General features: G+C 41.8%; 1 protein-coding gene across 2 annotated transcripts in view; it reads left to right on the top strand.

Moving 5' to 3' along the window:
• The window catches only part of LOC308676223 (serine/threonine-protein kinase BRSK2-like), a gene marked incomplete at both ends in the record, with an annotated part of 73,713 nt that overhangs the window by 11,315 nt on the left and 44,208 nt on the right, over window positions 1-18,190 (top strand). For both annotated transcript variants that reach the window (XM_081342023.1, XM_081342022.1), the window contains one exon: window positions 11,942-12,036. In XM_081342023.1, coding sequence (XP_081198149.1) covers window positions 11,942-12,036 — 95 coding nt within the window. The remainder of the gene's footprint in view (window positions 1-11,941; window positions 12,037-18,190) is intronic.

Genomic DNA, 18,190 nt, shown 5'->3' with positions numbered 1-18,190 from the left:
TTGTTTAGTTTGATTTTGCAATATTTTAGCCTACCCCCATCCAAAGTCAACTGCAAATATGCAAGGCCAACGAAGACCACATATCCTAATAAAAAGATAAATATTTAATCCAGCCTCACCTCCCAACCGTAACTTCCCCACATACCAATGCCTGGGAGATCTGGGAACTATAATCCAAAATTTATATGGAAGGGACCAGATAGAAGGAAGGCTGTTCTAATGTGTTTACTTATGAAGATAGCAAAAGGCACCAAAGCAATATTTAGCACACACAAAAATTCCTTTATCCTGATATTTGACACTGACCAGTGCCTTCAAAGGCAATAGGATCATTGGCAAACATTAAAAATTAATCCCTCCCTCAATTTAAACTCAAGTTACATATAGCTTTTTTTTGGGGGGGGAAGTGGATTGATACTGCTTTATTCAAGCATTTTTTTGAAAAAATCTTCCTATTATGGTTCACAGCTTAGTTTTTTGGGATCATCCATTTTTGGGCTAACAGTTGCCATCTGCAATAGCAAAGTTTTTTTTTAAGTATCCATAATTTACTTTTGAGTGTAACCATCTGTTTTTCTGTTCTGACTATTCTGCAATGGTTCCTCATGTCCCTCTCCCTCCATATTGCAAAGTTTCCAACCATGGGCCAATGCGATGTGGGGAAAGGGCAGACACTAATGTCTTGGCAAGTTGCAAAGCATGGCTGCTGGATTTCATGTGACAACAAAGTACGCAAATGTAAGATCACACTTGGAATATTGCATTCAGTTTTGGTCACTGCCATATAAAAAAAGATGTTGAGACTCTAGAAAAAGTGCAGAGAAGAGCAATAGAGATGTTTTGGATTCTGGAGGCTAAAACCTACAGTTGCAGGAATTAGGTGTGTCTAATTTAATGAAAACAAGGACTGGGGTGATACAATAGCAGTGTTCCAATATCTGAGGGGCTGCCATAAAGAAGAGGGGGGCCAACCTGTTCTCCAAAGCACCTGAAGGCAGGACAAGAAGAAATGGATGGAAACTAATCAAGGAGAGAAACAACCTAGAACTAAGGAGTAATTTCCTGACAGTTAGAACAATTAATCAGTGGAACCTGTCTCCAGAAATTGTCGGTACTCCAACACTGGAGGTTTTGAAGAAGAGATTAGACAACCATTTGTCTGAAATAGTGCAGGGTTTCCTGCCTGAGCAAGGGGTTGGATTAGAAGATCTTCAAGGTCCCTTCCAACGCTGTTATTTTGTTACTCTGTTACTCTAGGGCTTTTCAACCAGTGGTACGGGTACCACCTGTGGTACATTGGCACCTGGCAGATGGTACGTGACCATCCTAGAAAAGTGGTAGCGGGGGAGGGGAATAGCAGCACCACACAAGCCTGAGGGAGAGACAGCTGGAGCTGCAGGGCTGTCAGGGCTCAGCGGAAGCACCAGGATCAGCTCCAGGCTCCAGCTGGAGCTCAGCGCTGATCCTGGCGTTTCACCTGAGCCCAGAAGAAGCGCCAATCAGCTGGAATGTTGCAGCATCTCTAGGGTCTTGTGATTTACATTCAGATGCTTGGCAACTGATTCATATTTATGATGGTCACAGTGTCCCAGGATCATGTGAAGTGACCAAAACCTGCTGCAACCACCCAGCAGAAGGGGGGGGGAATAAAAACCAAACACCCCCACCCCACCCCCGCTGCCAATCCTCAACAGAAATGCTCACAACAATGAAAACCTCGGACAGGAGGAAGAGCGCCGCCAGGCAGGCAGGCAGGTGTCTTGCTCGGCTGTGGTTTGGGGGGCACTTTTTTCAGAGCCATTGTAACTTCGAACAGTCACTAAGCGAACTGTTGTAAGTCGAGGACTACCTGTACTTCATCACTTTTTTCCTTTTTTTTTTGGTCATCAAGTTTTTGACACCTTGCTAGGCGACTGGTGGTACTCGGATGTTGCCATATCCTAAAAGTGGTACAATGGGTGAAAAGATTGAAAAGTCCTGATCTAGATCAATACTTCTCAAACTTGGTGGATGGTGTGGAGAGGGTACTGTTTTTACCATTTGTATATTGGGTTTTTATTTTTTGTAAGCCTCCAAGAGTCACTGAGGGTAAGTGGGTGGCCATACAAATTCTCTTAAATAAAATAAACAGTAAATAAATAAACTTGCTCTGCTGGCTGGGGAATTCTGGGAATTGATGTTCACATACCTTAAGGTTGCTAAGATTGAGAAAAACCTTGCTCTTGATTAAGTGTTGGTTGCCCTTCTTTTAGCCTTCCTGTGATTTATTAGGGCTGTTTATTTTAGATAGCAACATCACAGTCTGAGAGCCGATCTAACTAATTTGATAGCACTGGTATGATATATAGATGTGATACACTAAGAATCATAAAATCATACAACTGAAAGGGGCTATTTAGGACATTGAGTGCAACCCCCTGTTCAGCACAGAAACACAAATTAAAACATCCTTAATGATTGCCTATCTTCTTTTCTCATATACAAGTTATGTTAGACAATTGTCTGTCTGTTTGTCTACCTGTTTATTTATTTGTTAACTTTATTTGCCGCCTATCTCAACCATGGGGTACTCTAGGCAGTATGTATTAAGAGATTGAAAAAATAGTGAATGTGGAAATCCACCCTTCCCATTTCTTTATATCCCAGTGATGTGAACTTGAACATCAAGGTCATTTAGCTAATATTGAAAAAAGTTGATTTTATGGGCTTGCTATAAAATTCGGTGTCCGTCAACTGGTCCAGTTTTGCCACCAAAAAACAACTTATTCCTGGAATGTTTTCTAGTTGCTGTTGTGATTCAGGGTCAGCCTGTGGGTTCGGCAGTTGGGTCGGACGAATCAGAGGAGGAGGAGGGGGGTGTTGAAGACCTTGCCGAGGGGGTTGAAGATCTTGCTGATGAGAGCCCTCAGCCAGGCCCCTCCCACTTGGTCACCACGGAGACTCAGCTGTGTGAGCCTGACAGCGTGGATGAAGATGACCCACAGCTGGCACTGTTCAAGGACGCCCGACGCAGGAGGCAGTCAATTAGGAGCAAACAGAGGAAGGCAATGGGGCTCCTCGGAAGGAGGCAGAGAGAAGCCACGCCCTGAACTCTATATAAGGGGAATGTGTGGGAGGGCTGGTTTGCTGAAGGCAACCGCTTGGATAGTTCCTGTTTCTTAAAGCTCCTGTTTCTTGGTTTGTCTTGTTCCGTTTGTTTTTTTAGCAATAAATTTGGCAGGCGTAATTCCAGCCTCTTGCCTTCTTGTAAAAGGGGTTGTCCCTACCTTTTCTGCAGGGCCGGTAGCAGGCTGGTACAGAACAGTTGCCTTTTTGACAAGCTATATTAATTTATTTTTAAGATGAGATTGTTTTTCTTTTCATTATGTTGGTAAACAAAGCCGTAAAGAGGAATATATCTTCAGAGTTTCAGAAGTCAATGTATGAAACTGTGTTAGGTATTAAATGACATCTTCAGCTCAAATTAAGATTTTCACTTGTCCTTTTCCCAGTAAGTGTGAGCATGTATTGTGGGCATATCCCAAAGATGCTTTTTTACAAGGCAACTGGACTTTCTTATTTTTTCTTTGAAGACAATTCACTTCTCATCCAAGAAGCTTCTTCAGCTCAGAAGCTTCTTGGATGAGAAGCAAAACGTCTTCAAAGGAAAACAAGAAAGTCCAGTTGCCTCGTGAAAAAGCATCTTTGGGATTAACTATGACCTGGATGACTGAGAATCTCCATAGACATTGGGGGCATAATTAAATTGCAGCCTTTAGCAGATAATTTATTTTTGTCGGTATTGTTATCAAAACCACAGTTAAAAGATCTAGCGAGAAATGTTTTTTGATGGCCCTGTGTGTAGCTAGCAGATCTTTTTTAACAGTTGAAGAAAAAGAGAAAGCAATATCAACATAAGTAAAACATACTTAAAAATGGAATGCATGGGTGTAAATGCTGTCATCGCAAGACGCTACATGTCATGGTAAAAAGAAATCTGGTTGGTCAATCAAGGTATTTCCAATTTCCCTTTCAGATAGGCTTTGACATCAGTAATGGCCGGGGTTTATGGAAATTAAAGTTGGACACGTATGGGGGGATACGTGGTTGGGAATTATTGGTATAGATCTGAAGAAACACTCAGTTCTGACAAGGAATAACCAACCTAGTGCCATTTAAGTATTGTGGCCCATTAGTGTGACTAAAAGGTCCCCAAAAGGTAGACAGTATCAGGTTGTCTTCTGTAAGTTTTGCGAAGTTGGAGTTATCTCAGTTGTTTATCTGCCAAAAAGATTTGAAGAGACTAAGGGATTTTCTTCTGCTCCCTAACATTCCCTCCTTTTCCAATTTGGGAGGAGATAATCTGTTAAAAAGACTTTTAACCAGGGCAGGTGCGGACAAGCAAGTGTCCTACTTTTGTTTTGGACCAACTCCCATCAGCTCCATCCACCAAGATGAAGGGAAGGGAAATTTTAGTTCAAATATCTAGAGTCTGCTGGACTGTCTAATTCTGCTACAGGGATTTGCACTGACTCCATTCCAGAAGGATCTGGGTCCCTGCCAACACATACTCATAGAGGATGTATCCAAGGCCTCTGAGCTTTAGGATGCCAGGGAGTGAATGCATAGTTTGCAAATCTGGACTTGATGCACAAAACAGCCTGGAAGGGAAGATCTGTGATGACCTAGGAAAAATGCAATCTGAGCACTTAACTATTGATGCCAGTGCGTTGAGGGACAAGCTAGGTCTGTGGGCTAATTCTGCACAAAAAGGAGCAACAGAGAGAGAAGTGAGAAGTACTCCCTCTCCGGCCTAATCCCAAGGCCCTCCACAGTGGCAATATTCACACTGAACCCATAAATCAGCTAACCACATTTTAGTTTAGCATGCTGTGTGAAGGCAGCCTATGTGAATGGTGCACGCATATGTTCATGCTCCAAATGGCTGTATCACAAACATCAAGTTTTAACCACAAGACCTCTGGCAGAGATCCAGAAAGGAGCAGAGCCAATAAACTGAAAATGTCTGGTCTGACTTAATTAATATTTCTCTCCGGCTTTATTTGTAGACTGCAAAAATATATATGTGTACATGATTTTGCGTGATGGGTTGAGTTACTTTCCAGGTTGGGAACCCAAGTTCTTTTGGGTCAACAGCCATGATTTTGTTTCTGCTAGAGTACTCTGTTGGCCTGTATTTTGGAATCTGTAAACTCTACAGTGGATATGGTAGCTAAACACAGTAGCAAAAATAGGGATGGTTAGTTCAGGAAAGGGGGATGCGGTGGCTCAGTGGGTTAGGACGCTGAGCTTGTTGATCAGATGGTCGGCAGTTTAGCGGGTTGAATCCCGAGTGCCTCGTAACAGAGTGAGCGCCTGTTACTCGTCCCAGCTTCTGCCAACCTAGCAGTTCGAAAGCAGGTAAAAATGCAAGTAGAAAAATAGGGACCACTACAGTGGGAAGGCAACAGTGTTCCGTGCACCTTTGGCATCTAGTCATGCCGGCCACAAGACCACAGAGACGTCCTCGGACAAGCGCTGGCTCTTCGGCTTTCAAATGAAGATGAGCACCGGCCCCTAGAGTCGGAAACGACTAGCATGCATGTGCGGGGGAACCTTTACCATTACCTTTCGTTCAGGAAAAAACGAAAACACGACTAAGGCAAAATAAGGTAACACTGTTCAAAGTCAAGATCTGTTTTCTCTTGTTCCAGAATTCAGGGCAGAACAATGGCTCTGAATTTCACCAAGGTAAATTCTATAAACCATTAGGAAAATGTCCCTAACAGTAAACATAGTTTGACAGAGGAATCGATGATAAAGAGATTTGTGGGTCTCTTTCCTGGATGTATTTAAGAAGAGGCTAATCGTCCACCTATCAACAAGCCTTTAATTTGGGTCCCCACCCTGAGTAAAGGGATGGATTGCATGGCGTAATTCATCCAATGCTGTGTGGCTCCTTGTGGGGTATTCCAACTTGGGCAATAAAACTAACTTGGTAAAGTGTAGTTCAGTGAAGCATTTTCAGTGACTCAGAATTATAGAATCATAACATAAGAGTTGGAGATAATATAGTTTAAAATTTCCCAATCTTGGTAACTTCTTGAGGAGTGACATCCAGTACCCAGAATTCCCTAGCCAGAATGGCTATTGCTGAGAATCCTGGGAGTTGGAAGTCAACATATCTGAATTTTTCATGGTTAGGGAACACTGATCCAGTCCAAGCCCTTACCGTATGTAGGAATCTGTACCAACAGATGGCTATCCAGTCTTTCAAATACCCCGACCTAAGAGTGTCATCATCACCTCCCAAGGCAATCAAATTCATTCTTGAACAGAACATACCAATACAAAATAAAAAGAAACAACAAGCTTTTTCTTTGCGGCTGTATTCATGTTGTGTAGCCGTGAATACAGCCTATACAAATTGTTGATTCCTGTCTCCCTTAGTACATTGGCTAAACATGCAGCTAGTGGCAGATTATTGCTAACTGCTAGTTATGTCCTGGACTGGAGACATGAATTATCCATTCCTTGTCCCCAAATGTCATGTTTTCTTCTACAAGATAAGAGAATATGGCCGAAAAGGATTCCATGACAGCATCATCCTTGGTTAAATGCAGCAAACCTCCCCTTCTTTATTAGTTTAAAATTTGAGTCAAATATTTTTTAGTGGAAGGCTCTATAAAATTCATTGTCATCCATTTAGTTGTGTGTTGTTTTTTTTAAAAATATATATCCTAGGAGCAATTTTGGCTTTAAAATCTCCACTCAGCCTTTAAGTCCATGGGATGATTTTCTGACAGACATGGTTACTCTCAGCCTAATCTAACTCACAGGATTGTTGTGAGGAAAAATGATGAGAAGAAAAGAGTAGAATCATATATACCACCTTGATTTCCTTAGGTAAAGGGTGGAGAGAAATGGAATCTATCTCACTTATATATAAAAAAGAAAGAACTACTATTTTTATGGATTTGCTCAAAATATTGTGGACTAATAGCTGGTGGGTTTATTTGCAGAGTTGATACCTAAATACAAAAGCACAATAGCAACTAGGTTAGGGATAGTTGAGGGTTTGTAGGTTAGATCCAGTCCAATTTTATAACATGATTTTGACATTATATCTGAAGCCGGTTTCGTTATATTTTAAAGCTAGAGAATTTGGTTTGATTTATGGTAATTTCAGGAAACAACTGCCTTTAATTCATAGAATCCGTTTTATGTCTTTAGCCTTTAAGTGTTTACAGCATTGCATTCCTTGAAAAGAGAAGAAAGAGGCAGGGAATTTAAATCGATTGAAGATCCATTCATAACCTTCCAGAACGTAAGAAATGTGACAGCATTTCATCTCTCTTTTGTGAATGTTAAGGCACTTATCTCTAACTGCCATCGTGCTGTGGCCAGCTTTAAATACAAGTAAGAATGTTGGAAATCCTCCTGCTCATCAAAAGAAGCACAAACCAGACATAGAGATTATGCTATTGAGTAGAACTTGGATTTTAAATTTCTATTCTCAGTCAGGATATTCACATTTTTGTTTTTGCTACTCTGGTCCTGCAACTTCATTTAATGTCTGAAGGATCTATGGCTACCATCATGCTATAGATAGAAATTTCTCTATCCATGTCAGATCATTATTGCCTATACCAGGGGTTTTCAAACCTGGCCCTTTTTATGACTTGTGGACTTCAATTCCCAGAATTCCCCATCAGGTGTTTCCAAAAGTCTTTTGGATCTGGAGGCTTCACATACTTGTCATAAATAGCAGCTATATTAACATCCACTGGTAGACCCTCACAGTATGTTCCTTTTAAAGTTGGATGGCTGGATGAATAAATGGATGGCTGAATAAATGGATGGATGATATACCATCAAGTTGGTGCTCTTAATAACTACTTAGATAGCTTTTCTCCGGGTCGGTAAGTGATCCTAGATCAGGAGTCTTCAAACTTGGCCCTTTTATGACTTGTGGACCTCAACTCCCAGAATCCCTCAGCCAGACACGCTGGCTAAGGAATTCTAGGAGTTGAAATCCACAAGTCATAAAAGGGCCAGGTTTGAAGACCCCTGGCCTATACTGAAGACTCTTGTCAAAAACAGAGAAATACATGTATAAAATAGGGGACTGGGGAGGTTTTCCACAAGTTTTTTATTTCACAATTTTCTTTATGGTAAGGGAGTAATAGTGACTTATTGTCAATACCTCATGCAGTTGATTAAATTAAACATTTGTGCCATTATATGCATGGTAATCTTTGTAATTACAGGTAGTCCTTGACTTACAACAGTTCATTTAGTGACCACTTGGAGTTACAATGAAATTGGAAAAAAAGTACTTATGACCTTTTTCACACTTACAACTGTTGCAACATCCCCATGATCAAGTGATCAAAATTCAGATGTTTGGCAACTGACTCATATTTATGATGGTGGCAGTGTCCCAGGTCATGTGATCACCTTTTGAGACCTTCTGACAAGTAAAGTCAATGGGGAAGCCAGATTCACTAAACATCCCTGTTGGTAACTTAACAACTGCAATGATTTACTGAACGACTGTGGCAAGAAAGTCGTAAAATGGGGCAAAAGTCACTTAACAACTATCTCACTTAGCAACAGAAATGTTGGGCTCAATTGTGGTCGTAAGTCAAGGACTACTGGTATTTCTGTTATTGTCACAGAGGGTGTCGTGAAAATGAGATAAAATATTTAGTATGTTTGTTTTTTGTGCTTATTCTTCACCAACCTCCCCCATTTTACCGGTTCTTCAGATGTGCAGTCTCCAGCTCTAAGACGTTGGTTGTACCTAAAAATTCTGGGAGATGAAATCCACACATAAAGTAAAAAGCTGCATTATTCTCCTTCCTACTTTGTAATTTGCATAAGTAGATTTCAACCATAGGAATTGAGTTACTTCAAAGAGGAAAGAAACATAACTGAAGTGGAGTTTAGGACCTGGTTGTTGTTTTTCCCACCTTTATAATTCTGCTGCAACTTTTTTTTTTTAATGGACAAGGTTTTTCATTTTTAATCGCTTCTTTTATCTCTACTAGAGATATAAAGCACCAAGCTGCCAAATGTAAGGACAATAGCTCGGTGCCATTATCATAACATGTAAACATCAATACATATTTCTCTTAAGAGCAAGCTGATAAACATGAAGACAGCTTTCTATGTAAATGTCTTTCCATAGATTTAATCACTATTCTTGCAGGTTCAGTACCTTGAGTCTCTGAGCCTTTCCTTACGTATTTCTGAGTTCAAGTGCTCTCCATCCATCCTTGAGTTGGCAGCAAACTGTACTGATGTTGTTACCCCCTCTGCTCTCTCTCTTCCCAGCCGCTGACAATTATCTGACTTCTCTCCAGAGAAGTCCTCGAGTTACAACAATTCATTTAGCGATCATTTGAAGTTACAATGGCTCTGAAAAAAGTGACTTGTGACCAGTTTTTGACACTGTGGGAACATCCCCATGATCACGTGATCAGAATTCAGACACTTGCCAATTGACTCATATTTATGACGGTTGCGGTCTCCCAGAGTTATGTGATCACCTTTTACGACCTTTCGGCAAGCAAAGTCAAGGGGGAAGCCAGATTCACTTAATAGCTGTGCTGCTAGCTTAACAACTGCAGTGATTCACTTAACAACTGTGGCAAGAAAGATTGTAAAATGGGCCAAAGTTCCCTTAACAAGTCTCGTTCAGCAACAGAAATTTGGGACTCGGTTGTGGTCGTAAGTCAAGGACTACCTTTAAAGGGTTATAAAACCTAACACAATATTTTTCAAACTTGGCAACTTTAAAATGTTGAGGACTTCAACTCCCAGAATTCCCTAGCCAGTGAAAACTACTGGCCTAAGAGATTTAACATACCGTAATACTCATCTTGGACAATGTTGGAATAAGTGGGGAGTGGGAAGCACTTTTGCATCACATCAACTGAGACGAACTGGAGATGAGATCATGGCGACAAAGCAGAAGTTGTTACCAAGGCATGCTTGTGCCAGGATGAGATGCAAATAGGAGGGAATGTCCTTTAACACGTAATGGTCATCCTTACCATGTGGATAGCTCAAGACAGAGAAAGTTGCAGTTCCAATTCTGCATCTTCTGCACAGAAGTGGGGAACGTAGAAAAAAAAGGCTAATAATGAAAAGTGTCTCTACGCTCTGGATTAATTCCAGAGTATGAGCATTTTCCTTGCAAGCTAATAGTAGTATTGTGAAGGGCTTCCTCATTTGCCATGGAGTACTACATGGGTTTAACGGCCCCTGGATGAGATGGCAACGAAGCATTTATGCTTGGAAATACACACAGAAACTTTTTCCATGGAACACACGCATGGATTTGCTTTGTAAATATAGCGTTATTGCTATTTATAGTATCTTTCGTAGATGCTTAATTTACAGGTAGAATAGGCACGAAGAGAGGAACCCTGGTGAAATAGCAGTTTTGAGAAGAGGTCCCTCCACCATTCTTGTATCTTTTCCATTATCCCTCTAACTTCCCAGTTAACTCTGCTTTTGTTTCCTTCTCTTCCAGAGAGCAAAAGTTATTTCTCTGTCTCAAGCTCTCTGTCCGGTGCTAAACTTACGTAGCTTTGAAGGGGCGTTACATAAAATGCAGGATTTAGTTAGAGTTATCAAATTTCAGAGCAATGACCCAAGAACACCTGGTGGCCGTTTTTTTCAATTTTGCACATGCTCTGGGACCATTCGTGGGTTTTTGAGGGAAGTTGTAAGAATCAATAAATGTAGATAAAGGTAAAGGTAAAGGTTCCCCCGCACATTCGTGCTAGTCGTTTCCAACTCTAGGGGCCGGTGCTCATCTCCGTTTCAAAGCCGAAGAGCCAGCGCTTGTCTGAGGATGTCTCCGTGGTCATGTGGCCGGCATGACTAGACGCCAAAGGCGCACGGAACGCTGTTACCTTCCCACCGTAGTGGTCCCTATTTTTCTACTTGCATTTTTACGTGCTTTCGAACTGCTAGGTTGGCAGAAGCTGGGATGAGTAACAGGTGCTCACTCTGTTACGCGGCACTTGGGATTTGACCCGCCAAACTGCCGACCATCTGATTGACAAGCTCAGCGTCCTAACCCACTGAGCCACCGCGTCCCAAATGTAGATACCCAAGGTTTATTTCAGTCATAGAAATCAATCCAATGCATACTAACTTGACAGAGAAGAAAAAAAGGAAGACGACTACAGATAGTACTTGACTTACGACCACAATTGAGCTGAAAGTTTCTGTCACTGTGAGATAGTTGTTAAGTGAATTTTGCCCTGTTTTACGACCTTTCTGGCCAAAGTGATTAAGTGAATCACTGCAGTTGTTAAGTTAATAACACCATTCTCAAGTGAATCTGGCTTCCCCGTTGACTTTGCTTGTCAGAAGGTTGCAAAAGTGACCCTGGGACACTGCAACCGTTATAAATATGAGTCAGTTGCCAAGAATCTGAATTTTGATCACATGACCACAGGGATGTTGAAAGAGTTGCAAGTGTGAAAAACGGTCATAAGTCACTTTTTAGTGCCATTCTAACTTTGAACGGTCACTAAATGAACTGTTGTAAGTTGAGGACTACCTGTAATTGGCAGCTCTAATTTAGGGGGTCTCCATCCTTGCCAACTTTTACGACCTATGGACTTCAACTCCCAGAATTCTTCAGCCAGGTTGGCGGGCTGAGGAAATTTGGCCGTTGAAGTCTACAAGTTTTAAAGTTGCCAAGGTTGGAGACCCCCTGAACTAATTCATCCACAGCCTTCTTCTGCTCCATCCTTTCTCTTGCCAGTGCATCTTTCATCTGCCTGAAGTTCCTCATCTCTGAAGCCTACCAAGCATTTGCTACTAAACAGGCACATTTGAAGGAAGCGGCTATTGCGGAGAATGCAATGAATTGATTTCACAAAGCTTTGGTATGTTGCATTACGGTAGAACTCTAGTGCCTTTCTTCTTTCCGTAGGTCTGGTGAAGCTGGGCGTACACTGCATCACAGGGCAGAAAGTTGCCATTAAGATAGTGAACCGGGAAAAGCTTTCCGAGTCGGTACTGATGAAGGTAAGCAAATCAGATGTCTCGGGGTTACAGCAGGGGGTTGAGGGATGGGTGAGGGAGATTGGAGAAGATGGGAGTCCAAAAGAGCGAAGGACTGAATCCACAATCCAGCGAGAAATAAATTGCATGCTATGCTTTTCTAGGCATCTCATCTCTGCCTCTCACTTTCCTTCAGACTGAATCAATTAAGACTTTATCAGACTTCGACCGTCCCACGGGAAGGAAAGTGAGAGGCAGAGATGAGATGCCTAGAAAAGCATAGCATGCAATTTATTTCTCGCTGGATTGTGGATTCAGTCCTGAAGGAATTTGCCAGTCAATTTCTAGCCACTGGGAAATTTGCAAAATTAATGTAGCCTCTCACCAAGTTGTCAAGTTGGCAGCACAGAGTGATGTTACTAAGGTGGCTTCTCCACTACTTAAGAGTTACTTAGAGCAACTTCATAGCAACCCCTAGCTGTCACTGAAGTTATATGCATCCTGTCCTCCTTATTGCAATCCCATCAATTTGGCACAGCAACGGAGCGATGACTATAGAAAGAGTTCTAAGTAACTGATGGGAGTTGGGGGGCAAATTATGATATAAGCATCATGCAGGTGCATGGCTTTTAGGTATTTGTATCCGACATCGTGACTCAAGTACACACTAGTGTCATTTGTGCAATAACCTCATGGTACACATGTCCTTTTGGCATCCTCAAGGCTTTGCTGTGGACACTTGTGGCAGCAAGTTGTTAGTGGAGAAGGAGCAGTAAGATTTTGCTGCCTAACAAAGGATGTGCAAAACATAGACAGATATTCTGAATGTAGATGGTCTCTAAGTGAGACTGGCACAAGCCAGAACAGAATTCGGTTTAAGTTAGACTCCCATGGCTCTAATATCCTGACCCTGGCCCGTTTGTCCAGACTCCAGACGGTCTCAGTCGGCACCACCAGAGCAAATATTTTTTCCATGCCTTTGATTTGTTCTGCAAAGTTGAATAATTTCACATGAGTGGTTCAGCTGAAGTATTTTTCTGTACAGTGGCACTGTTTTCCCCTTTCTGAATTTTCTGCTAATGGGGGGGGGGGGGAAACACCACTGAAGAGATCCTCCAAATACCAGATAGCTTTAGCCATAACATAAAGCAAATTGGTAATTTTTTTAAAAAAAATTGGGGCAACTGCATTTCTTTTCTTTTTTGGGGGGGAAGAATCTGAAACTGCAATGTATCACAGAGGAGAAGCTTACTAAATCTTTGCATGCTCTTAATAGACGTTAGGGATGCGGTGGCTCAGTGGGTTAGGACGCTGAGCTTGTCGATCAGAAGGTTGGCAGTTTGGCGGGTCGAATCCCGAGTGCCGCGTAACAGAGTGAGCGCCTGTTACCCGTCCCAGCTTCTGCCAACCTAGCAGTTCGAAAGCACGTAAAAATGCAAGTAGAAAAATAGGGACCACTATGGTGGGAAGCTAACAGCGTTCCGTGCACCTTTGGCGTCTAGTCATGCCGGCCACATGACCACGGAGGCGTCCTCGGACAAGCGCTGGCTCTTCGGCTTTGAAACGGAGATGAGCACCGGCCCCTAGAGTCGGAAACGACTAGCACGCATGTGCGGGGGAACCTTTACCTTTATCTTAATAGATGTTGGGTAAGACTCGATCAAATGGCCAGCAGAAGGAAAGAAAACCAAACCACAGAAAGATGTAGAAGAGGGTTTAATACCAAACTGAGCGCCTTGTGTTTGGCAGTTAACGTCCTGGCGAGTACTCGGAGGACAAGCTGCTAAAAGACAAGTGGGTGACAGACCAAGATCTTGCCTAGAGGCCCTGAGCAAAGACTAGTTTGCCCATTTTCAGCGGCAGAATGATAGACTCAGAGAAATGAATCTTTGTTTTCATCTGTAGTGCACTGGCTTGTCCTTCTAGCTTCGCCTTAGGAAAGGAGGAGCCTGGGCTGCAATTCCACCCCTGACTGGAAGATGGCTCCTTCTTATAATAACAGCCTTTTTTTCAGAGGCCATAGAAAAATCCAACGTAACCTAGTTGGTGGGGGGCTCGTCTGTAACCAGGAGTTTATCATCTTTGGTGCATAACTAGGGAGTCCTCTTAGACTCTTGGCTCCTGCTCGATGAACAGATGGCAGCCATAGCCAGGAGGGCTTTTGCCCAATTCCGTGTTGTGTGCCGACTATACCCTTTCCCGGACAGTGAGGCACTGCACTCAGTCACTCGCTCACTCATGCCTTGGATCATCTGCCAGCTGGACTATTGCAACACACGCTACAAAGGGCTACCTCTGAAAAGCATCTGGAACCTTCAACTGGTGCAGAGTGTGTTGGCATGAGCCCTACTGGGTGCCTGATAAAGGGTACATATATAACATCCTTGCTCTGGATTTGCAGTGGGTACCAGTTTGCTTCTGGGTCCAACACAAGGCTTTGATCATCACCTACGTGGCATAGGGTCAGATTACTGACAGCACTGGCTTCATCCCATCTCATCAGCCCATCCCTGCCACTGCCCTCACATTGTGGAGCATCCTGCCCCCAGAGGGGAAGAAAGCCCCCGATCTCTTGGCCTTTAGCAATGGGTCAAATCTTGGCTCTGCAGCCTTGAGTGCAGGGCACAGAGGACCACTCAGTTATGGGACTGACTAGTCCCAAGTGAGCCACCTCCACGTCGCAGTAACCAATGTTAAATGTCCATTTTTGTTGTTGTTGTTAGTTGCAAAGAAGTGTCCGACCCATCGCGACCCCATGGACTACGTTCCTCCAGGCCTTCCTGTCCTCTACCATCTTCTGGAGTCCATTTAGGCTCACGCCTACTGCTTCATTGACTCCATCCAGCCACCTCGTTCTCTGTCGTCCCCTTCTTCTCTTGTCCTCAACCTTTCCCAGCATGAGGTTCTTCTCCAGTGAGTCCTTCCTTCTCATAAGGTGGCCAAAGGATTTGAGTTTCCACTTCAGGATCTGGCCTTCTTAAGAGCAGTCAGGGTTGATCTCCTCTAGGACTAACTGGTTTGAATGCCTTGCAGTCCAAGGGACTCGCAGGAGTCTTCTCCAGCACCATAGTTCAAAGGCCTCAATTCAAATGGCCATCTTAGTTAGGACTTTTGCCCTTTTGATGTTTAATTGTCATTAGTCTATAATTGATTTTTTTAAAAAAAACTAATTTAATTTTAATATTCATACTTTGTTTTATTTATTGATTACATTACCCCTTTTTGAGAGAGATGGGTGGTTCAGAAATAAATAAACCTTGGTGACTCCTTAATATATCTAATTGTTCCCTAAATAATGCTTTTTGCTCAGCTCAGTCTTCAACCAGCCTTTACAATAAAAAAAAGCACAGTAAAACAGAGAAATAGTTTAACACAACAAATTGTTATTGGGAAAGGGAAAAAATAATAGGGCAACAAAACAATATGCAACATCGAATTAAAAGTTTTGCACAGTTGTATAACTCGGTGAAGATATTGGCCCACCTGATCTGTAAGTATGAGGTTAGCATCCTTAAAAATAATAAACATAAAATTTATCTGTGTGGCCCTCGTATTTGGAAACGGTTGGGTGCAGTTGTAGTTAGATAACTCAGCTCCTTTCCTTTCCTTTCCTTTCCTTTCCTTTCCTTTCCTTTCCTTTCCTTTCATCCCCCCCTTTTTTCACCTTTTCTTTTCTTTTTTCTTTTTCCAGGTGTGCTTTTGGGTATGGTGCTCTACTCTAAAGTCCACAGCTAAATCTCAACATCCTATACATTTGAGTAGGATTAACACGCTAAGACTACATAACCCAACACCCAGCTTCTTTGTTATCATGACTGTTTATGAGACATGATTACTTGTGTGGCACATGGGCTATTCCGTGATGGCTGTTCACTATTCGTACAGAAAATGTTAGTAGTCTGCTCTTGATTACACTAGAATTTTCCCCTCCCAGTGATGAGATTTAGATTGACTTCCAGATGAATATTTAATCCTAAATGATGCAATCAAGATCAGTACCTGATCCAGCATGCTACAATATCCCTGCCTGATTAAAAGACCACTCAAGGGAATAGGCAGTTTGCATGCATAAATTGCTTCCATTTCTTTCCTGTTTGTTTGCTTATCAAATTTACATAGCCACCCATCCCACAAAATTTACGGGGTGCACAACAAATCTAAAAAGTTTATGAAGAAATATTAGACTATCGATTATTGTAAGAAGAGGGAGTCAAGCTATTCTCCAAAGCACCTGAAGGCAGGACAAGAAGCAACAGATGGAAACTAGTCAAGGAGAGAAGCAACCTAGAACTAAGGAGAAACTTCCTGACAGTTAGAACAATTAACCAGTGGAACAACCTGCCTCCAGAAGTGGTGAATGCTCCAACACTGGAAGTTTTTAAGAAGAGACTGGACAGCCATTTGCCTGAAATGGTATAGGGTTTCCTGCCTGAGCAGGGGGTTGGACTAGATGTCCTCCAAGGTCCCTTCCAACTTATTATTATTATTGTAATAATTATTAAAACATAAAAAACTATAAAAATAATTCAACTTAAAATGAAGGAAGAGTAGGTGGAGAGATATTAATACCAGTGTTAGTCTATCCTGAAGGACCCAGAGGTTGCAAGGGAAGCACTGTTTATGCAAAGTAGACCAAGGAAATAGTTTTCCAAACCTCAATTTTATTTATTTATTTATCAAATTTATATAGCTACTCATCTTACCCAAGGTGACTCTGGGTGGCACGCAACAATGAAAAATGAACATATAAAAACAGTGATTTTATTTATTGTCTGTCTATCTGTCTATCTATCTATCTATCTATCTATCTATCTATCTATCTATCTATCTATCTATCTATCTATCCATATCACATCCTGGACAAAAACTTTCAACTTCTCCTCTCAGGAGGCCACTATAGGGCATTGCATGCCAAAACAACTAGACACAAAGAGTTTTTTCCCCCCATGCCGTCACTCTGCCGAACACCTAACTCCCACAGCACTGTTTCATGCCTAAGGATATCTAACCGTGTAGTAGGACTGTATTACTATTACCCTTCTCATCTTTCCTATTACCTGCTTCTGTTGGCATCTTATGAGTATCACTTTGTTGGTTGTATCTTATGAATTATGATTGCATCTTATGATTTATGATTCTGTTGCTTGTATGTATACTGAGAGCTTATGGACCAGAGACAAATTCCTTGTGTATCCAATCACACTTGCCCAATAAAGGCTCTTCTCTTCTCTTCTCTTCTCTTCTCTTCTCTTCTCTTCTCTTCTCTTCTCTTCTCTTCTCTTCTCTTCTCTTCTCTTCCCTTCCCTTCCCTTCCCTTCCCCTATTCTATTCTATTCTATTCTATTCTATTCTATTCTATTCTATTCTATTCTATTCTATTCTATTCTATTCTATTCTATTCTATTCTATTCTATTCTATTCTATTCTATTCCATTCCATTCCATTCCATTCCATTCCATTCCATTCCATTCATCAGATTTTTATATAACCTGTTAGGCACAAGTAACTAGGAACAGGAGTTGAGTTCAAAGCACTAAAAGTTTATTGCATGCTATACATATGCAAAAATCTGATCTACTAACGGGCAAATTGGGGCGCTAGGTAAGAGTTAACAGAATTCACGGGGTGTTGATGGACTTAGGTCTCTTGTGGCTGCACAAGGATGACACATTTGATCCTGCATTCAGGCTCTGCCTAGTCATCTCTTACATACACCACTCCTTATACATACGGGACTCTGGCTTATTTACAAATAAAAATAATAATAAATACAAATGTTAAAAAATATTGCAATAAATATCATAAAAACCTAAAAATTACAAACTGAATGCCTGAAGGAAGAATAAAAAAAGGACCCCGTCAACAACGGAGGTCTAGGCAACATATAGGCAGGTCTTCCAAATAATTCTTGCTCAGTAAGGATATCATGAAAAGTACAGGTATTCCTCAAATTACAATAGTTCATATAGTGGCCGTTAAAAATTACAACGGCATTGAAAAAAAATCCCCGACATGACCATTTTTCACACTTATGACCGTTGCGGCATCCCCATGGTCATGTGATCAAGATTTGGATGATTGGCAACTGACTCACATTGATGACGGTTGCAGTGTCCCAGGATCACGCGATCAGCTTTTGTGACCTTCTCACAAAAGGATTGTCAATGGGCAAGCCAAA

This window comes from Vipera berus (assembly GCF_964194415.1).
Source record: "Vipera berus genome assembly, chromosome: W".
NCBI lineage: Eukaryota > Metazoa > Chordata > Lepidosauria > Squamata > Viperidae > Vipera > Vipera berus.
Note: the sequence above shows the minus strand (reverse complement) of the source record. Positions and strands in the feature narration are given on the sequence as shown.